This window comes from Littorina saxatilis, linkage group LG12 (assembly GCF_037325665.1).
Source record: "Littorina saxatilis isolate snail1 linkage group LG12, US_GU_Lsax_2.0, whole genome shotgun sequence".
Lineage (NCBI taxonomy): Eukaryota > Metazoa > Mollusca > Gastropoda > Littorinimorpha > Littorinidae > Littorina > Littorina saxatilis.
The window spans coordinates 76,755,878-76,779,030 of record NC_090256.1 but is presented as its reverse complement, the minus strand read 5'-3'; the positions used below and the strand labels follow the sequence as shown (position 1 = coordinate 76,779,030).

Here is a 23,153-nt window from a genome sequence, read left to right as displayed (position 1 = left end):
TGAGGGAAGGTTCTCAGCTCTCACTTTTATTTGACTTAAAAGGGGAGGGGAGAAAGCGAGGGGTGTGGGTTGGACAAATCAAGTCTCGCACGTATGAAAGTTGTAGTACTACTGCACGGTGAAATTGCATTAGCATACGAGCAAGCAACTGCATGTGGCCAGTTTGTTACTCGGAATTGTTGCCGGTGTAACACGACATTTTTACTCCAAGAAAAATTTACCCCGGAGTAAAAATTTCGTACGAAATTCATACTCCGAGTACACCTTTCGTACGAGAAAAGAACTCCCCAAGGTACGAAAAAAATTACTCCCTCCACGAAATTTTGACTCCCCAATTTTTTTACTTCCAGTAAAAATCTCGTACATGAAAATGGGATGGGGGCGAAGGGTTAATGCCAATATGTGATCTCGCGCAAACAAATGTCGCGCTACCCTCCCTCCACCCCTTCCACCACCAGGACTAACAGGGGACAGGGGAGTAAAAGTTGCGTACACCTGGCGTGGGCAGTAAATTGCTCGTGTTAAGGGTGGAATAATTTATTCGTTATTTATTTGGCAGGGGAGTAACATCTTCGACCGAAATGTTGACTCGGAACACACCTGTCGTTGAAAGTAATTTTCTCGTGTTATGGGGGTACGTAGTAGTTTTACGTAAAGGGGGTAACATTTTCGTACGAAATTTTTACTCCGGAGTAAAAATCTCGTGGGAGTAATTTTCTCATGTTACACCGGGGCAGACGGTCAAGTAGCAATGATTGGAATCACCTGGCTCTAAACACGCAATTTTCTTCTCGTGAAAACAGCTCCGGTCACCATATACTTTCAGGCACAATTTGAATCATTGTCTTGAGAGTGTTTGCTCAAAAGTTGTTACCTGTTTTGTGAGGTAGGGGTAGACAGAATCTAGCGACATTTGCAAATGCATAACATTTAAAATGAAATGAAAATAACGGTGCAAACCCAGGTTTAGTAGTATACTGATTCTTTGCTCAAGGAAAAAAAACACTGATCATAAAAAGACACATTTTGACAGAAAACATTCTTCTAGTGTACGCCCGAGAAAAAAATAAAAAATAAAAAATCAGATTCAGAAATTTATATTAGACAGCAAACGTTTTTGTTAATACCATGTTTAGTCATTTTGTTATTAGAGCATTGAATCGATCAATAGTGGATACACTCTCTCTCTCTCTCTCTCTGTATTTGATTGTCCTTTTTGTCTCAGTGTGTGTGTGTGTGTGTGTGTGTGTGTGTGTGTGTGTGGTGTGTGTGTGTGTGTGTGTGTGTGTGTGTGAGTTTTCCGTACCATTGTTGCTATAGTTCCGGCGTTGTTGTTCTTGTTGTATTGGTTTAAATATCATGCATCTACAATATCGTCCGCCACATTACTCGTTTGTTTCTAAGAGCACATTTATAAGTTTATCTTGTTGTGTTCCTTTATTATAACATTCCATTATGGCTTTGTATTTATGCAACTGAATAAAGAAAAACTGTTTAAAACAAGATCCCGAAGAGCAGCTGTTCACTCACTGCTCAGTCGACGGCGAACATATAGTTCCATGGCGCAAGGGAGGCCACCATCTTTAAAGAACAGAAAGTAGAAAAAGCATTACTACCTCCCTTCTTTAACTTTCATAATAAAGTCCTTGCAGCAATCACAAACAAATGGCATGATCAATACTTTTATTTGATTGAATGTGTCTTTCTTCACAGAAAATGTAGAAGCAATTAATTAGAATAAATCATGAGAAACACACACTCACACATCAATCAAACTGAGGCACAAATATCAAGTGTAGTTATAAAAAGACAAAATTTTTAACATAGAGATTGATTAAAAACAGAAAAACACAGAGATTAAAAATGCATACCATTTTGTGTAAAAACAACAAAAGATGTTAAACCACAAAAACTGATTAACAACGCCATGCTTAAACTAAAAACACCAATGACAACAACAACAACAATGGCAGAACGCAGCATTTAAAGGCGACATCTTGGTTTAAACTGTTTTATTTAACGTTTGTGCATTATTTACAAAAAACGCATATTGAGTAAACAACAACAAGCATAATGCTTATAGTGGTGTTCACTATTTCTAGAAAATTACATATAATATAAATGGCGGCTATTGTACAGTTTAAATGAAAAGCTTGCAAACATGAAAAGAAAATTGAATGAAAATTGTACATCAAAACAAAAATCCGTTTGGGAATACATATATAATATTTATGGTGTTTGCGAGTAAGAGATAGGGAGGGAGAGAGGGAGGGAGGGAGGGGGAGAGAGAGAGAGAGAGAGAGAGAGAGAGAGAGAGAGAGAGAGAGAGAGAGAGAGAGAGAGAGAGAGAGAGAGAGAGAGAGAGAGAGAGAGAGAGAGAAAGAGAGAGAGAGAGAGAGACGAGTAGACGTGTCGATTTTGCTTTCGCTTTACATGTTTATCTGTTCGAAACGGCCGGACTGTCCAATAAATTCCTGCACTGTTAAAAAAAAAATTTTGTTAATTTTTGTTTGCAAGGAGGGGTTTCCATGAAGTAGAATATCTGTGTGTATGAGGTTGTTGGTTAGTTTGTTGATTGTGTTGTTTCAAGGCGACATCTTCATGCTTTTCTTTCTTTACTTTCTTTATTTGGTGTTTAACGCCGTTTTCAACCATTCAAGGTTATATCGCGACGGGGAAAGATGGGATAGAGCCACTTGTTAATTGTTTCTTGTTCACAAAAGCACTAATCAAAAATTTGCTCCAGGGGCTTGCAACGTAGTACAAAATATTACCTTACTGGGAGAATGCAAGTTTCCAGTACAAAGGACTTAACATTTCTTACATACTGCTTGACTAAAATCTGTACAAAAATTGACTATATTCTATACAAGAAACATTTAACAAGGGTAAAAGGAGAAACAGAATCCGTTAGTCGCCTCTTACGACATGCTGGGGAGCATCGGGTAAATTCTTCTCCCTAACCCGCGGGGGGGGGGGGGGGGGGCTTTTCTTGCTAACACCACCTAACAAAACTGACCAGAATGAGGAATGCTACTGCCTCAGAAAATGTTCTAATGGGCAGATGCTTAACAAAACTGTGGCAACAGTTTACATTGTACGTTTATCGAATATTGTGTGTGTGTGTTCAAAGATGATCACTTGACATTGTACGTTTATTTGAATACTGTGTTTGTATGTACACAGATGATGTATGATTAATGTAGTGTTGTTGTAAGTTTATTGTTCTATTACTATGTTAAGATTTAATTGCATTCAGTGTTGATCTAGTGTGGAGTTATTCATAGTTATAATATGTAAAGCCAAGAGCTTCACTGATCTCTATGGTTCACGCTATACATGGGTAAGCTACCATTACATGTATTATTATCATTGCCAAAACACGTCACACAAACAGAGTAAAAGTCTGCCAATCAAATAATGCCACAAAGAAAGGGAAAAACACATACAATGATCACATGAATAATGAACATAATGTTCACCAGATAAATGCTGCTAAATAACAGCTCCCACTTCCAATCGCAGCTTTCAAATACCCACATTTTCTTGTGGATTTTTTTCACACAAAGCCCCATGCTCAGTTTCTACAAATAATTATCACAAAGCTTGTTTTGTTAAAAGATTAAGGTTTCGGCCAACATGCTTTAATATCATTACACCATGGAGACAGCTGTGGCAAAGCTGAATTAAGTAGAGAATCATAACCATGTAAATCAGATATCTAGTGACGAGATTAAATAACAAAGGGAAGTAAGCGATCTAAATATAGATAACAGCAACTGAGAACTATGTGTTACTAGCCTCCTAGCACCTGAAGGAGTATTAGCATTAAGATGAACACATGATGAGGATTAAAGTCACCTGTTTGTTTCAATGCTTTTTATTCTCGCAGGTGCCAGAAAATCATTTCTGCATAACTCTAACTTACTGTGTGTATATTTAGTGCATTTACTTCCCTTTGTTATATTTCTCTCACTGAATTAAAGAATTCAATGCGCAGCATTTAACTTCATCAATAAAAGTCAGTTAACAGCAAGAAAGTAAATGTAAAAAGTATGAGCAATGATAATCAGCTTGACTATCGACCCCCCCAAAAAATCCCCATGAAAAATAAAACAAGTTTTCTAGTTACCGCATTAGCAATTGCATTCGATGTCAATTCCATATACCGTATTTGACGGACTACAAGCCGCGACTTTTTAAAAAAAAAATCGCATTGCGGCTTATAAAAAGATGCGGCTAAAACGTTACCTAAACTTGAATAGCATTCACCTAATGGAAGTCGCCGCGGATTTTCATTTCGCTCGATTAGCGATTACCGGTACTTTATTAGCTCTCTACTCAAGACTCGGCGCTTTTCTCTTTCTTTCGCGAATCTTCGTTTGTCAACAAGTCGTCGTGACAAGATAGCGTACAGAGAAACACCGGATGTACCAGGATCTCGCGCGCGAGATTTCTTTTTTTTGTGTCTCACGATAGTTGGAGGAGCGAGAGCCGCCATGTTGTGTTTTCGTCTGCTCGAAATGTGCGCAAAAGTCGTAAATCATCCCAAAAAAGCTTATTCCGGGCGGGACTACATGTGTGTGTTGGTTACAAATTGTGTGTGTGTGATATTTTTCTTCAAACTTTTTCACTTTTCTTCTTTGTTTCACTTGTTTATTCTCGGAGCCGATTTCGCCAAATACCGTACTTTCGTTTGCCTGGTTGTTTTGATTGATTGACACGATCTGATTATATTTTTTTTGACGGCGGCTAATATAGTGACGCGGCCTATACGTGGCTCGTCCCAATTTTTTTTTTAAAATCGGGGGTGAGGCTTATAAAACGGTGCGTCTTGTAATCCGTCAAATACGGTATGTGAGCTTTTTGTTCTGTCTATTGTGTTTCTTTGCATTTCCTTGCATCAATGATAAACAGCAAAATGGATGTGGAGAAATTCAAGTTTTACGCCCTCACAGCAAAGCCATTAGGGGCATGTACCCGGGTTTTAACCCGACTTTAGATGAGATACACAAGTGTATGCGTGTTAGGTGGCATCAGCCATCTGCACTTATGGCAGAATGACCGAGGTCTTTTACGTGCCACTGTGGTGACACGGGGGTGGGAGATGGATACAGTCTCTGGGTCTGCACATAAAGTTGACCCGTGTCCGTCCCGGCCCGGATTCGAACCAGCGACCTTTCGATCACAAGTCCAGTGCTCTACCACCTGAGCTACCCGGGCCCCCTAAAATGGATGTAGAAAAAGTACAAATATTTGCTTGTGAGTAGCCCCATTTTAAAGTTGACTCCTTAAACAAACTGAAGTGTGCAATCCTTCTTCTTTCTCTTATTGTGCTTTGAAAAGAGTTCAAAGTGTCTGCAAATGTTTGAGATGAGTGAAAGAAAAAGAAAAAATGAAATAAACAAATAAGTAACGGAATAACTTCCGTGCTTCCGTATGCTCAAACCCTTAAACACAAAATTAGCAGGTTGGAGAAACTCACGACAGAACAAAATTAAAATCTGCTGACTGTCCACTTTATAACACACTGGCTGAACAATGTTCATAGCACAACTGACGTTCACAAAGTTAACTTTTTTTGCTTGAAACTGATGCCATCCACTCACTTGAGCTAATTCACACTGCCTGCTGTCACTGGCTACAATCCAAGGCTACAATAAGTTTGTAAAGAATTGTACTGGCTTGGCTCCTGGGGTGGTGTGCATGAGAATGTGCCCATCTGGGTGGAAACTAATGGGGCAATCACACCGTTGTAATTCAATCGTACTATTCGTTCTATACGAGGCGATCGCTCATTGACTCGCATAAAGTAACCTGTCACATGGCTAAAATCCATTACAAGCAAGCTGACGCGTTTTGGCGAAGCAGGTTTCCATTGCTCTGCCAATCTTTAAACATCATTCTCACCCTTTCTAAGAATACCTTTCACCACTGAAGGCCTTCACGGTAAAGTAATTAGGCAGTTGTATCTGACGGTTCTCTACTGTAGAACACACCTAAAATGTCTCCTTTGTATCCGTGGTTGTCTGCCATTTGTTCAAGTCATGGCGTGAAGGCCGCAACATTGCATTCAGATCTGACTGGTTCTAACATGCAATTGAATCGCAGATGCAGACAATGGAGCAAGTTCTATCGCCCGAAGCAATGACAGCACTGCTTGCAAGTGAATCGCAGCTTGTTCATCTGCAATAATTCAACCATGTGGCCGGCAAATTATAGGAAAATTCCAGCGTGTGACGGCTGCTCAAGCACTGTGTTTGATTGGTTGAGATTTGAGATTTGTTTGTGATTTCAGTGCTTGGGTACCACCCAGTTGGGCACTTTCTTGTGCACACCACTCCTAGAGTGCTGAGTGACATTCCTTGCAGGCCTGGGAGGCTCATGTTTGGAGGGAGGCAGAGCCGTTGTAGCAGGAGACTTGTTGGAATGTTTGAAGCGATGTCTGCTCAACATGACCAAGGTATGTGTAGTTTGCCGCCAGCCTGAAAGACATACACATTTGTATAGGTTGTTACAGATGTTAAATCATTGTAATAAGCATTCATAAGCGTGTGTGTGAGTGTGTGTGTGTGTGTGTGTGTGTGTGTGTGTGTGTGTGTGAGTGTGTGTCTGCTACTGTGGTTTTATGTTTGAGTTTATACAAGCAGGTAAATGTGCATGCATGTGCATTTATGCAAAGGCTGCTTGTGTGTGTTTGTGTGTGTGACTTGTCTTTTCTTTTTCTTTTAGCTCCGTCAATATCTTGTGACCAAAGGATCCATGCGTTAACCATGTCATTGCTGTACATGAAAGGCAAACCATCCATCAGTCTCCTAAATCCCAACTTTGAACATTTAACAAGGCAGCACCACTTCCACTTCCATCACCCCCACCCCACCCCTCCTCCCTAACCCAACCTCTTGTCCTCTCTTCGGCTTAAATTGACCTACAATGACCAAAACTGGTTCCAGTCACATCCAGTATATTAGACTTAAATGAAAAAGATGTAGGTGTAGAGAAGGTTGGATAAAAAGAAAGACATAGCGATTATCAGCTGCGTGTGACAGACAGTATGGCACAATGAAAACACTGGTGTAAACAACTTACTCAAATCTGATAGGAAGGTTGTGAACCCAGGGCCTGCTGTCTTCACAAAACGCTCTGAAACATCATGTCACAAAGGTGTTAGCAGTGATGTCACCCAGAACCACAAGCCACACACACACACACACATACCGCACATGCACACACACACATGCACCCATGCATGACACACACACACACACACACACACACACACACACACACACAGCATACACCTGTGAAAAATTTGAACAGAAACCCAACCAAACGCTAGCACACTTTAAATCCACGGCCTGCACTCATACTACCTAAAGTCCACACCAAAACCAAACACTACAAACCATCAGGATGCACACACATTCCACACCAAAACTATACACTACAAACCATCAGGATGCACACACTTTCCACACCAAAACCAAACACTACAAACCATCAGGATGCACACACATTCCACACCAAAACTATACACTACAAATGCACAGAGTGCACTCACACTAAAAATGAGGATGCACACACACACTACGGTCCACACCAAAACTACACACTGCAAATGCACAGAGTACACTTACACTTCTTCTTCTTCTTCTGCGTACATGGGCTCAAACTCTCATGTACACTCAAGTTTTTGCACGAGTGGATTTTTACTTGTATGACGGTTTTTACCCCGCCATTTAGGCAGCCATACGCCGCTTTCGGAGGAAGCATGCTGGGTATTTTCGTGTTTCTCTGATATGGATTACAGGATCTTTTCCGTGCGCAGTTGGTCTTGTGCTTGCGTGTACACATGAAGGGGGATATTTAGCCACTAGCAGGTCTGCACATAAGTTGACCTGGGAGATCGGAAAAATCTCCACACTTAACCCACCAGGCGGCCGCGGCCGGGATTCGAACTCACGACCTTCCGATTAAGAGGCCGACGTCTTACCACCCTGCCACAGTTCCCACACTCACACTAAAAATCAGGATGCACACACACTACTAACATTCCACACCAAAACTATACACTTGAAATGCGCAGATTGCACTTACACTAAAAATCAGGATACACACACACTACTAACATTCCACACCAAAACTATACACTTGAAATGCGCAGAGCGCACTTACACTAAAAATAAGGATATACACACAGTACTAACATTCCACACCAAAACTACTCACTTGAAATGCGCAGAGCGCACTTACACTAAAAATCAGGATATACACACAGTACTAACATTCCACACCAAAACTACACACTTGAAATGCACAGAGCGCACTTACACTAAAAATGAGGATACACACAAACAACCTACAGTCCACACCAACACTACACACAACAAATGCACAAAAAACTCTCACACTAAAAACCCAAACTCATTGCTTTTTGAGAAAACAAGGTTCATGGTTACACTATAGGTGAGGTAAGCTTTCATCGCACTACAAATCCTCAGAAAACACTCACACTAAAAATCCAAAGTCATTGCTCTTCGAGAAAACAAGGCTTATGGTTACGCTATAGGTGAGGTAAGATTTGATCGGTCTACAAATCCACAGAAAGCACTCACACTAAAAATCCAAACTCATTGCTATTGGAGAAAACAAGGTTCATGGTCACACTGTGATCGCACAAGTTCACAGGAAGCACTCACACTAAAAATCCAAGAACAAGGTAAATGGTCACGCTAAAGGTTTTTATTTATGGCCACAAGTTTTATTATCTATACGCTTTAGGATTGTGATAGAAGTGCAATGCATTGGTTACATCTCTTACCAGCAACTCATGTGTGCGAGAGTGTGCGTGTGCGTGTGTGTTTGCGTGTGGTATAGATGTTGGCGGACGTGCCTGTCTGGAGTACTTTGGGTGTTCTTACTTAGTATGTTTTACTGTTTTTTATTTTTATTTTTTATGGTTGTCATATGGTCTTTGGTTGTTTTAAGACCAGATGAACCACACTTTTCCATCTATTGTTTAATTGATTGGACAATAAATGATCTTATGTCTTATGTCTAGATTTGTTCGCAATACAAATCCACAAAAAGCACTCACACTAAAAACCCAAACTCGTTGGCCTTGGAGAGAACGAGGTCCATAGTCAAGCTGTAGGTTTGGTAAGATTTGATGCCCACGTCGACCTTGGTGTGATTGATGGTGGTGGCCAGGACCTTCTCTTCATACATGGCTATCATCTGGCCGCCCAGGATCTTCACCGGGTAGAAGTTGTCGTTGGTGAAGTTGTAGAAGTTCTGGGTGGGCAATCAAAATCAAATCAATTCAAATTTACTTTATTGTGTGAGAAATTGCAGTGGTTATATGTGTAACAGGACAAACACAACTCTACAGCATTGTATGCATTTAAATAAGATCCATAAAGTTACATGCAATTCCTCTTAAAATCTAAACCTCTAACAGGGGAACTGTAAAAATACCTACGGAGCTCGTATAATCAACACTTAATAATTATAACAGTGGCATCAGTATTCCACAATGGAAAATCAACTGTTTGCGCATTTTGGAAAGGCACAAAACTCTGCCTTGCTCCAAGTACTGTCCTAACTTTTGGCAGGCGCAAATATCTGCAGGATGGTAAAATATAGCTATTCTGAAGGACACGTGGGGGAATTCGGGGGCTGTGATTGGATGGTCTCTTCCGATCATCAAAGCATAATGCTACGGAAGTCGGCCATTTTTGCCAATATCCAAAAGCATATTGACAATAACAAAGACGCATGGTTCCGGTTTACCCATCTGTACCACACGATGTTTCAATCGACAACAGCACACACTGACAACTTGAAATTCTTCTCGGGAATGTTTTTCAGCTTTTCAAATGTTGATAGCATACCCTTTTCTGCTAACTTCCTGATGAAACAGGACTAAACCAATTATTTTCTGTCCCTAAACACCACAAAATGCCCAAAGTCGAAAGATTTAGTACAAACAGGGGAGTAAAACGGAACAGCCGTTTTTGTGTGCCTGTGTGAGCTAAGTTGCCGACTGACACAAACTTTCGCATTCGGCTTTTCTTATCTCGTAACTCCACAGTAAATACCCCAATTCCCCTCTGAAGTATTGATGTACAACCCATGGCACTAACATTCATGTAGTTGTTTATAACTGAGGTTGAAAAATTCGCTTCATGACGAGACAAGTATAAATGCCATTCACCAAACTGAAAACTTCGCTGCCGTCTGTTCGCGTAGTACGGATTAGCTGTTCTCTTCTCCTCCCCTTGTTGCATCCTAGTTCTTCAGTTGTTTCTAGTTTTCCGTTGATGTTGTGTTTTAGTCTTCTTCATAAGTAGTCTTGTTCAAAATTAAAAAAACCTCAAACTTCTTTTTGTTGTATACGAATGAACAAATACAAAGCTGTTTAACAGCTGTGTTGTCAAATCGAAGAAACGGCGTCAGCTATCAAAACCTGAGATCAATGCATCGACGCAAAAAATGTAATTTTGTAAGTTTGGAACAACAAATCAAGGTCAGAACAGCTATATAATCGCTATTGTATTTTCAGCGTAGCAATAGGGTCCGATATTTAGACTCGAACAAGTATAATGCGACTCGTCTTTGACTCGTCGGCATTATACTTGTCTCGTCTAAATATCGGACCCTATTGCTGCGCTGAAAACACAATAGCTGTTAATGTTGTTCATAATACTGAGTGGCTTGTCATTCACAATCACTCAAGCCTTTTGCACTATTCATCTTTCATACATCTGAATCAAAATCGTCTGTCCATCTCCCCTAATCTCACCATACACTCTTACAAGGACAACAGTTGAACAGCAAGGATTATTTGACACAGAGATAAGTGTGAAGAAATTTGTAGTACTGTACTCACATTGCCGTGATATCATAGAAATCCCGTCACTTTTAAAAAAATTGTTTTTAAAAAAGAGTAAAACTTATGGCATGTATATGAATACACTGGACAATAAAACTGGAAAATGCTGCACGGACAAAGATCAAATTGCAAGGCAAAGGAAACTGGATCAAGGAATCTCACCGTGACTGTTAAGTTGACGAAGGAGGCTGAGGTGTTCAAATCCAGGCTCAGCGGTTTCAGGAGGGGGCGGTTGCTACTGACGACCACGTTTCGGGGGAAGAGGAAGAACAAGCACAGCCCCATCACCAGCAGACACACCACCATCATCACCACCACGTACTGAACTCTGTCAGGACAGAAAAGCATGTGTGTATAGTTCCCCCTAAAAATCCCTTGCAGTAACGAAAGGGGCAAATTGCCACACGACTCACCTTCACCGTGTGTACTGTTGAACACCCCTTTTAAGACCTCTAAAACATCTGAGAAAATCAGGTATTAACAAGTCGCGTAAGGCGAATTTACATTAAGTCAAGCTGCCGAACTCACAGAATGAAAGTGAATGCACTGCATTTTTTCACCAAGACAAGACAGCTTCGTCAATCCCCGCGAGATGAAAATCGCTCACTTTTCACATGCAAAACGAGGTGACATTGACAATCCAGAATAGCGCGGTAGCGTATTGCGCTAACAGGACATTTATTTTTCGCAACAAAACGTAAATTTAATTAAACTTGACTAGTTTCTTGTCACAAAGGTAACAGAACAAATAAAATAATTGTCTTGGCAAAAAGGTAACAGAACAAATCAAAGTAAGAAAAACGTGTTGTTCTGTCTCTGAGCTAATGACGACAATTTACTGTGATTGTTCCTTTCCCTTGCTGAGAAGCATGCGCTTTCTGGTGGATGCCCACATTTCCACAACCTTCACCTACCACTGTGGATTTTTGAATGTCATCCAGAGGTACTAGCCGCTAATGAGGGCAGAGATTTGAAGTACAAACGCTTCTGGACGTTTTCTGGCACCAATTTTCATTTTGGCGGCATGTTGCTTTTTCAGAGAAAAAAACCGCGAAGGGAGGCAACTGTCAACCAGCTTGGAGCATTCAGGGTTGCGACCCTTGGAAGCTCTTCTCTATAAAAAGCACATAAAGTCTCCCCAATTAGTTTCGTCTGCTGGGAAAGACACATCGCTTCGCAAAACATCAATAAAATAGCAAATCAAACTACTGTAAATTGGAAAGTACTGACAATGTCCGGATCAAATGAAAGCATAATCAGACAATGACCACTTTGTGACAAAAACAATAGGACATATGTCCTCTTGCATGAAAAATGTATACGGTAGGACATTTGCAAAAAATATCAGTGTATGTCCGATGTCCGACGTGGATGTGTGCCCCTGTATATGTCCATGTATCTATTCTCTGCATTCGCATCCCCCCCCCCCCCCTCTCTCTGGGTATTGTGTGTGTGTGTGTGTTTGTGTGTGTGTGTGTGTGTGTGTGTGTGTATGTGGTGTGTGTGTTAGTGTATGTGTGTGTTAGTGTGTGTGTGCGTGTGTGTGTGTGTATTTGTGCGTATGTGTTTTCATGTCTTATCTGTCTATATTTCTATCTATCTGTCTCTCTGTATGTGCATATGAAGAGTTTGCAGTTAAAAAAACTTAAAATTTTGGGCAGTTCTCATTTAACACCAGAAACGGAAAATGTAACAGGTGTTTTGCCTTGAGTTATGCAGTCAAATACACACACACACACACACACACACACACACACACACACACACACACACACACACACACACACACACACACACACACACACACACAGGGAGTCAGTGTAAGATTACTGCAGGACACAAACACCCACGCATCAAGTTTCCACAACTTACAAATCAATGATTAATTTGCTTTGTTAAGTGCATGATTGCGAGGGGAACATTTTGTTTAGCCTTGTCTCTATTGATTTCACATCCACCCTGCACCAGATGGCAACACAGTCTGATGATGAGTCAATGTAAACATGTGTGTCTACTGTGTGTGTGTCTATTGCATCGACTCATGACTGTAAAATATCATCCATGTGAGACTAATGGAAACTCTTTATCAATCGCTTAAGTTGCTCGCTCACTCGCTCGCTCTCTCTCTCTCTGTAACACACATGCAAACACACACAGATGCATGAACACACACTCCATCTGATTAAGACCTGTGTGATCAAACAATACTCACGTTCTTCTGGGTTTCAGTCGCTTGTCTCTCATTGGTATCAAAGCAACAAGTTGACTTTCTTGGTCTGAAAACAATCCACAAGTACAATGTTACTGCCAGTACTTATAAACCCTAAATGTGGAAACTATGAAGCAATAATATGTACATTTACTACAAATTATGGTGGCTATTCAGAATGATATTTTTATATTATCTATTTATTAAATCACGAGCTAAAAGGGAATCTTTTATCATGAGCATGTATAAATGTATAAACTTTTCCTCCCCCTGAACGTTTCCCTCCAGACTTGGAGTAGGACACGATCATCATATTATATATATACACACACATTGATATAAACACACACTTGTGCAAACAGATACACACACTTACACACACACACACACACTTTGAGTTTACACACACAGACATGCAAACACATACATAGTCATAGTTACACATGCACACACAGACATGCAAACACTCACACACAAACAAATGTATACACGTCATGTGGACGCATATACACACATGCATACAGTGTTCACTCTTTAATCAAAACATTATCTACGTTTGCAAGCATTGTTCACTTCAGGACCAAAACTGCTTTGTCCTGCTGGCATCATATTGTCATCAAACTGTCAATTGCTTAAGTTCTTTGATGTTGACACTGAATAAAATAGTAACATGGCCACGGAGACATAACACACAGACAGATCCACACATTTACACAAATGCACAAACACACACACATTCATCCTGACAGTAACAGTAACACACACACACACACACACACACACACACACACACACACACACACACACACACACACACACCTACTGTATGCTGAAATACAAAAATTTAAATCCTACCACCAACCCACTCGATTCACACCTAACACCTGTACAAAAACTACCCCAGGTTCAAACCCCAACAACAACAGTTTCAGGCTACAAACCTCTGGGTACCCGCCCCAGCCCCCTGCAACTTGGGCAAGGCACGCTGTCTTTGAACAACTCCTCATAGCCATCATCACTGCCCTGCCGACCGTTCCTCACCGGCGTGGAACTTCGACTGGATCGGATCAGACGAGTCGTGTCCCCTGGTGCTGCGTTCCCGTTCACAGACCCAGTGGAACCGTAGCTGCTGCCATAATCATAAATCACTGCTGCGTCGGCCATGTTCTCTTCTGACTTTGGAATGTCCACCCCTGCAAAAAACACTAATTCGTGAGGACAAACGACATGTTATCATATTGGTAAACACAGCAAACACATTAATTACAAAAAATCCTAATTAATTAAGAGGCGTAACTTAGTCAATCTCCAGTACCATACCTTAATTCCCCTGATTTTTTCACCCTTTACATTTTTAACTGACTTGAAATGTTCTCCTCACACACACACACACAGTGTCACAAACACACACACTTAAAAATAACACAGTGACAAAATAGCTTTACCTGATACATTGTGTAGCTCCATATTTACACCCAGTAGAGATCAGTCCCAGATAAGGTTTATGGACAAATCATCAAGGCCTTAAACTACATTAATACACACCCATATACACATTGAACTGCCTGCTATAGCCACATCACTCTTGCTTCTGTCAGAGTGTCACAGTGTGTGTCCACAACCATGTTTTACTTCAGCTGTATTTTCTACTAGCAACTGTCACAACAGATTTTTATATTTAAAAACATATTTGCTTTGTAACTAATCATTCCTACATTTACACGCTGTCACAAAAATCTCTGTGAATAACTTCACCAAGTTGACAATGAAAAGTTTAAACCTTTTTTTTAACACCCGATTAACCCAGCTCAGTAAGAAATGAAGTCAGAACCACCTGATATTATTGAGCATTATGTCACAACCATGAAGGTCTTCACAGTGTCAGTTGAAGAATTAAACCGTGTATGCAATGTCGTTTTCACACAATCAAGCTAATATAATATGTATAATGCACAATAGCCAAAATATCAATCATTGAAAGCTGGACATATCCTTTATCCAAACATGCTGCACATAATATTATATGGCAAGCAGAAAACTTGTACTCATGATACTAGGACCTAGAGCAACGTCACTAAAAACTGACAGTTACGTATACAGACAAATACACGCAGTTCTTGCTCAAAGAATCCTGGACTTAAGAACATGTATAGCAGCACATGCAGCTAGCATCCACAGAAACACAAAATCACTGATGATAACACAACCAGCAAAAGCATCGACACTCATTCGTTGGCCAGACTGTTTACTGCAGAACACTGCCATGCAGTGACAATTTCCAATGTCAGAGAAAACAAAACCTGTCTAACTGTCCAACAACAGGGCCATGGCAGCTGTTTCCACCAGCATGGAGTCAATTGATGGCTGTATTTAACCAGATCATATCTAGCAGCCAATCAGCTACCAAACACTAGTATAATTTTCTACTTCTATCTTGTCCTCTCCTATTTAGTGACACATGTGCACAGTGTCTCCAATTTCACTTTATGACCTGTTTCACAGCTTGCAAAAGCACTGCCATCGCGCCATGCAGGCTATTAGCCCTAGGTTGACTTTACTTTACTCCCTCCGTAAACTTCGATTTTTTTTTTATTTTTCTTTTTAAATTTGCCAAGCACATCATTGTGGGGATTTTAATCAAAAAATTCAAGCATCCGTCTACAACGTATCATCATTCATCCTTCAACATTTACACAATACTGAAATATCTCAATGCTTAATTCATATCCTAACATCACATTTATATCAATAGGCCTACCATATCTATACTTACTGATACATATTTTTGAAATGAGCAAAATATAATTAATAATTTTGTTTATGGGGGTTTACACTTCTGGAGAATAACCAAACAATACATCTTTTTCTGTTAATATAATATTTTCTCCCGTATTAACAAATATACATCTTCTAACATTTTCCCAAAACAATTTCATTTGGCTACATTTTCAAAAGAAGTGTTCAATATAATCCATTTCATTACAAAGACTACATAAACTATTTTCTTTTTTAACTTCATTTTATGCAATAAAATATTTGTGGGATAAATATCATGTAAAATTTTCCATTGGAGTAACTTTAATCTGTCTTCGCTTGTACATGCACTTGCCAGGACCCAATACTTTTCGTCAATGCAAATTGTTATATTTGTGGGACCAAAATTTTACAGAGCAGGGTTCACTGGCTTTGTGACTGTTCTTGTCCTTGTTTCAAGTATTATCCATGTTATACAGTAGAACCCCCTTGTTAAAGACCCCCAATTTAAGACCTCCCCCTTTTTAAGACCTAGATTTTTTTACCCCCATTTTAAGACTCCCTTCTTTTTTAGACTAGATTTTTGAAGGTTTTAAAGGGTAGGTTTCACTATATAACAACAGGTATGCTGTCTGCAAACTCATTGCACCGTTTCAAGGCACAGTAAGCCTCCCGTAAACCATCACAGTTACTGTCAGGCTTTTTCACACAGTACAATGAAATGAAAGGGTGTTTGCACTGAGTGTAAAAGCCTGACAGTATCTGTGATGGTTTACGGGAGGCTTACTGTGCCTTTAATGAAGCCAATTTTCTTGTCACACTGACATTTCATGCTTTTCACTGGTCAGTAAATGGGCATACATGATGGCGACTGAGCAATTAGGAGTAACTACCCATGTCAACATTAATACAGTGGAACCCCCCTTTTAAGACCCCTCGATATAAGACTTCACCTAGAATTAGGACCTTGCTTTTTCAAATTTTCTGTTCATAACCTCTTTAAATGTACCCCCATTTTAAGACTCCCTCCTTTTTAAGGCCCGATTTTCTCAGATTTTCGGAGGTCTTAAATGGGGGGTTCCACCGTACCACCTGCCAAACTGCCTGGTTCTTGAGCTGGTTTAAAAAACAAACTCAGTTCAAGCCAATGAGCTACATACATGTATGTATTTATACCGGATAATTTCCATCCAGGGGTGTAGACGACCAATTGCTTTGTTCAGAAGATGGAAGGGGTTGAGTGACACTTTAGTATCGTTGTTCTAGCTTGACGACCAATTGCTTTGTTCAGAAGATGGAAGGGGTTGAGTGACACTTTAGTATCGTTGTTCTAGGTCGACGACCAATTGCTTTGTTCAGAAGATGGAAGGGGTTGAGTGACACTTTAGTATCGTTGTTCTAGCTTGACGACCAATTGCTTTGTTCAGAAGATGGAAGGGGTTGAGTGACACTTTAGTATCGTTGTTCTAGCTCGACGACCAATTGCTTTGTTCAGAAGATGGAAGGGGTTGAGTGACACTTTAGTATCGTTGTTCTAGCTCGACGACCAATTGCTTTGTTCAGAAGATGGAAGGGGTTGAGTGACACTTTAGTATCGTTGTTCAGGGCGGGGATGTAGCTCAGTCGGTAGCGCGCTCAGGGATTTGTATCCAGTTGGCCGCTGTCAGCGTGAATTCGTCCCCACGTTCGGCGAGAGATTTATTTCTCAGAGTCAACTTTGTGTGCAGACTCTCCTCGGTGTCCGAACACCCCCGTGTGTACACGCAAGCACAAGACCAAGTGCGCACAAAAAAGATCCTGTAATCCATGTCAGAGTTCGGTGGGTTATAGAAACACGAAAATACCCAGCATGCTTCCTCCGAAAACGGCGTATGGCTGCCTAAATGGCGGGGTAAAAAACGGTCATACACGTAAAATTCCACTCGTGCAAAAAGCACGAGTGTACGTGGGAGTTTCAGCCCACGAACGCAGAAGAAGAAGAAGAAGAAGTACCGTTGTTCTATCTCATTCAGGAATGGGATGGTGAAGAAAGAGTTTATGTAAACATGTTCTATAATTGGGACATTATAAGCTGGTACCCAAGGGCAGGTGTGGTGTCATGTTGCCTAAATTGTCCAAGAGTTCATTTTGTATCCATAATTGTGTCTAGGTCCTGCCTGAAGAGAGAAGGAAATAAAGAAATAAGGGTTAAATAGTACTAGTAGAATGAACAGAAGTTTGACCGATTTACGAGGATAGACGGTCTTTTTCTTTTGAGAGAAATTTTTTTGAGATCAGTTCTACAGCAGTACCTGCGATGTGTGGACCCTCTCGTGAGAGGACACCTCCCTTAAAAGGACACCTTCTCTTGTCCCTTTTCATATTATCTCCACCAAAGTATACCTGTCATGAAAGGCCACCTGCAATGTGGGGACACTTTTGGCTGGTCCCAAGGGTGTCCTTTCATCACAGGTACCACTGTATATTCAGAAAGACTTGTATCTCGGCAACAGCATGATCGTGAGCGACTGACCAAAGCGAGAGATCCGGTTCGTCTGATCATGCAGCACTGCCCTCGAAATAATTTGATGCAATCGAAGCAGCCGACATATGTTTTAACATAACTATAACAAAAATATATCGTTTTTTGTTCCCATCTGCAGGTATTAATCTGGGATTTATGTTCTGTATTTTGTTGTTAGCTAGGTGCTGCTTCTACATGTAGTTCTATCCTGATCAGGACTATATATAGTTGTGATTCATGCTGCTAAAATTGTTCGCCCACACATTCAGTGCATATGATGGCAGCATGACTTGGAATGATCGAATCAGTGATTTGTGAGTTTTGTTGTGGCAATCTTCAACCTTTCATAAACCACTCAAACATTTTGGAATAGAGAAGAACAGATCGAAACACAAAAAAAGGAAGGTTTAGAAGGAAGAAGGAAACAAAACAAAACATGACAAACTATGTGATCCTCCACCACGGAATGAGTCACATGTCACCTTTGCATGATTTTTAGATTTTTACATCTTCTTAAAGAGTGTTTTATGCTCTATCTAATGTTGAAACCCGTTTTAAAAAAGAGCGAACACTTTTCAAGTTATAAGCCTGTGACTAAGGTGGTTCTCACACTAACACCTGACACCCCCTGGATGTATTTAGGCCTAGCGCAGAACTGCTCGAGGTGACATGCGACTCATTTTGTGGTGGAGGGTCACATATGGCAATTAATGTCAGGGCTCGAACCTACGACCTCAGGAACTATGTTCCAAAGCGTTACCCACTGTGCTATGCACAAATGACTGACAGGATCGGCAAAAAAATTAGGGTATATCTTGAGAGCTACTGATGAATATTATAGTTCCATTGTAAAATAATCAAGTCCCTTTCTATAATTCACTGCCACAAACATGCATCTGATATGTACATGGTTATGGCCTGTACAGGGCAAGCTCTATCAGACCATTCCCCCGGAACACAAGATAGCTGGTTAATTGTGGCCTGTGGAAGTTCTCTGATTTGTTTCTCAGGCCACAATAGTGAAGGTTGGTGTGCACGGCTTTGCCTCAACTTTTGATCGGGTTTTCAGTACAATTCTACACGGAAGATCCCTTTATTGTTTTTATTTAAATTTGTTGGCATGTTGTCATTATCTTTAACGGAGTGGCTCGGAATCCGGCGAGCCGGATCTGGAGCCCCCAGGCTCGGGCACCGGCAGTCACCAGTATCTCACAAAATAGACTTTCCTATTTTTCACCCATCAGCCTTCTTAGCTCAGTCGGTAGTGAAATGCGCTAGAGATCATGAGGTCGCCGGTTCGAGCCTTGCCATTGTGATTGTCGGTCCATTTTGATTTTTTCTGTAAAATAATAATCTGTTTAACTTATCTTTCCTTTGCTTTATTCCAAAGCATTTCGGTGATCGAACTGAGATCGCAACAACAAATTAAGCAGCTTACTAGTCACTCAGTGATTTGGCATTGCATGGCCATTGCCTGGATCACTAAATTCGTCCACAAACCAAGCAACATGTGTCACTGGTCCCGAGGCTAAACTGAAGCAACATTAGTTCAAACGAAATGCAGTAAATAAATACTTAACATGGAAACATACAAAAAACTACAAACATGTTTTGTGTATGGCAAAAGATTTATCTACTTTGCATCAAGATACTTAGACAGAATCTCGCTGACACCTGCAAACAAACCGCATCTCTCGCAACGGTCAGTCACTCATCAGTGACCGCGCTGTTGCCGAAATACACGTCTTTCTGATTCCAACATTGATCATTATCAATCTTTCTCCAGTTCTTTGAAATGAACAGTAGAAACTCCCACACAAACACAAAATAATGATTTACAGGGGTGTTTGCTTTCAATGATTTTTGTGACTGTTTACATTAAAGTACATATTTTTCCCTTAGCTTCAAAACTTCAAGCACAGATTTCTAAGAACGTCCATTTTGGAGATGCATGGTTGTGGCTCTGATGCATCGTTATTGGCTCGCGCCCGACCTCGCCCGACCACGATTTTCGGTATTTCTATCTAATATTTTTGTGTTTCTAGCATGTATGTTGTATAGCGTAAGAATAGACGATATAGATACTAGAAATGCCAAAAATGTATATCTGTTGCGTAGATTATGATCGTGCGCCTTTCAAACAGGTCGGGCGCTTTTCACTCGCTACGTTACTGCAGCCGAAGTTTACACGAGTATGATAGCTGTTCTAAGATGAACAATAACAACATTATTTCTCATTTTTATAAATTGAAACTTGACACAACGTCAGGGCATGCCATCTGATATTCCAGAATATGAAAATTAGCTATTCAGGTATGTAAAATCGGGGTGACGCGCGATTTAGGCGGACCGGTTTAATTCGACGCTGATCATACTTTCGTCCAACGTTGGTAAGATATATGTGCCAAACAGATCAAAAAGGAGAATAAAATGTGAAGCAACAACTATTTGGGGACGATGAATGATTAAATCGGCTGACCCAGGCAAGTGCTAGGTAGGCAATACAAATTCTGAGTGAATCAGGCCGCTTATGTTATGTTATGTAATCATGCCAGTGTCACGAGTGTGCAGATGACGTTCCACTTACCTTGATCCAAGCGGGTCAACAAAATCACGACCCCAAAATGTGGTTCTGCAAACGTAGCCCGTTCCAATGCAGCCTTATCTTTACACTGTACAAACTTCAAAATATATATATTTGTATACAAGCCCGAAGATGCGAAGCAGACATCAACTCGCCAGAAACATCATAATTCCACAACAGCCATTCTTGACGATTGCAGTTTTGGTTCGTGGTCATAAACCTTTGACTATGTGTGACATGTCCATGATGCGTTTGTAAGTGACCGCACGAAGTTGTCTGCCTAGCGTTTCGCAAGTCTCATAGCTTTTTTGCACTTGGAGAAGGACAGCTTTTCAAAGACGTTCGTTGAAGTTTTCCTTATCGGTCGACATGACATTGATCGAGGCGTAAACAATGAACAGTTCATCAGAGTTATTCCCCTTACACCGTCATGTGATAAAGTTTGTTTTGAGTTCCACGGTAGCTCAACTGTATACTGTTAAGAAAAGGCGTGGGTGGGTGGGGGGGGGGGGGGGGGGACAGACAGAGAGAGAGAGAGAGAGAGAGAGAGAGAGAGAGAGAAACTGAAAGAGAAAGAGAGAGCGAGAGAGAGAGAGATAGTGCGTGTGTGTGTGTGTGTGTGTGTTTGTGTGTCAGTGTGTGGTGTGCGCGTGTGTGTGTGTGTGTCAGTCAGAGTGTCGGTCCCGGTGTGTGTGTGCAGGGCCGGACTACCGGGGGGGTTATGGGGGTTGCGCAACCCCCCCCCCCCCAACATGTACCTCACTTATTTAAAACATTTTTTATTATTGTTTATTTTATGCCGTTTCATGCAAGGAGCGACCATTTTCCTATCTCAGAATATGACCTACCCATCAGCTTCAGGGGGCTTCGCCCCCTGACCCCTTCCCCCTGGACCACCACTGGCAACCCCCCCCCCTCCTCTTAGCCTAGTCCGGCCCTGGTGTGTGTGTGTGGCGCCGGTCAGTGTGTGTGTGTGTGTGTGTGTGTGTGCGTGCGTGTCTGTCCGTCAGTCTGTTACTGAGTGATAACAGTGTTCTAGATGATCAAACGCGGTGTAGCAAAGACCGTGTACGTGAACATATTGCGTCACCCGTGACTCACTTTTTTTCTCCAATGTTCTAAATGTTTTGCTCCCACAAAAACTGCAGATCTTGGCAAATGTGTGACGTAAAAACTACAAAGTTTGTTGACGTTACCCGTACACGTCCCGTACACGTGCTAAAAAGTGCCACATCTAGATCTTGCTAATTACACATTAACATGCTTCCATTTGAAACTTCGAGGTCTTCATCGGGGATTGTAATTCAATTAAGTTGGCGTTTTAATGAAACAGATCCTGTGATTGGTCAGAATGCCCGGCCAACTCATTAAAAATTACCGGTCATTAATTGTCGATAACCACTCGCTAAAAAAGCCATTAACCACCTGCTGGCGAGGCGCATTGATACAACCTCAACTAGTCTCGGTTAGCTTTGAGGGTCATTTTACAAGTAGGAAATATGAAGGCCAATGAAATACCGAGACCATAAGGTATGCGAAGTGATGACGTCGAATACGTGACGCAGGGATCTAATATATGTCTATGCGTGACGTAAGTTGATGCATGAATTCTTCCGGACTACGTCAGTCAATTCCAAAGATCGCTTTTGTGATGACAAGAATTTGTTTTAGAGTTTGCTGTCCAGAAACCCGTCAAAAAAGAAGGGAAAATGTATGTGAAAGAAAACAAAACAGGAGCAGAGTGATAAGATAGGAATACAGAGACATATTTCTTGGGACTTGACCCTTGCAGGTAGGTGGACTGAAAGTAGTGTGTGAACAGAACAGAACCAATTCTGTCTGTTTACCATCGCATGAAAGCAGGAAAGAGAACGTCGTCAGATTGAATTACAATAACATTAACATGCTTCCATTTGAAACTTCTCGGTCTTCATCGTGGATTGACGCCCTCCCAAAGTCTAATTGAAGCCCGACGGAGCGAACTTTGGTCGGGCGTCAATCCACGATGACGACCTCGAAGTTTCAAATGGAAGCATGTTAATCAGTGTGTAATTGACGCCCGACAAAAGCTAATTGAAGCCCGACAGAGCGAAGCGACGGAGGGCTTCAATTAGACTTTGGGAGGGCGTCAATCCACGATGAAGACCGAGAAGTTTCAAATGGAAGCATGTTAATGTTATTGTAATTCAATCTGACGACGATCTCTTTC

The 23,153-nt window shown here is 41.0% G+C and overlaps 1 protein-coding gene across 2 annotated transcripts; it reads right to left on the bottom strand.

Moving 5' to 3' along the window:
* Positions 1 to 1,671: 1,671 nt before the first annotated feature.
* Positions 1,672 to 21,337, bottom strand: LOC138982813 (transmembrane protein 106B-like). 2 transcript variants are annotated; one of them, XM_070356164.1, is made up of 7 exons: positions 20,948 to 21,337; positions 14,045 to 14,296; positions 13,107 to 13,170; positions 11,057 to 11,222; positions 9,098 to 9,294; positions 7,090 to 7,143; positions 1,672 to 6,485 (listed from the first exon to the last, which is right to left on the bottom strand). In XM_070356164.1, the coding sequence occupies exons 2-7, from the start codon at positions 14,265 to 14,267 to the stop codon at positions 6,383 to 6,385; spliced, it is 807 nt and encodes a 268-aa protein (XP_070212265.1). In that variant the 5' UTR covers positions 14,268 to 14,296; positions 20,948 to 21,337; the 3' UTR covers positions 1,672 to 6,382. The 2 variants fall into 2 exon arrangements, with proteins under 2 accessions (XP_070212265.1, XP_070212264.1); XM_070356163.1 differs by lacking the exon at positions 20,948 to 21,337 and adding an exon at positions 14,549 to 16,203.
* Positions 21,338 to 23,153: the final 1,816 nt, after the last annotated feature.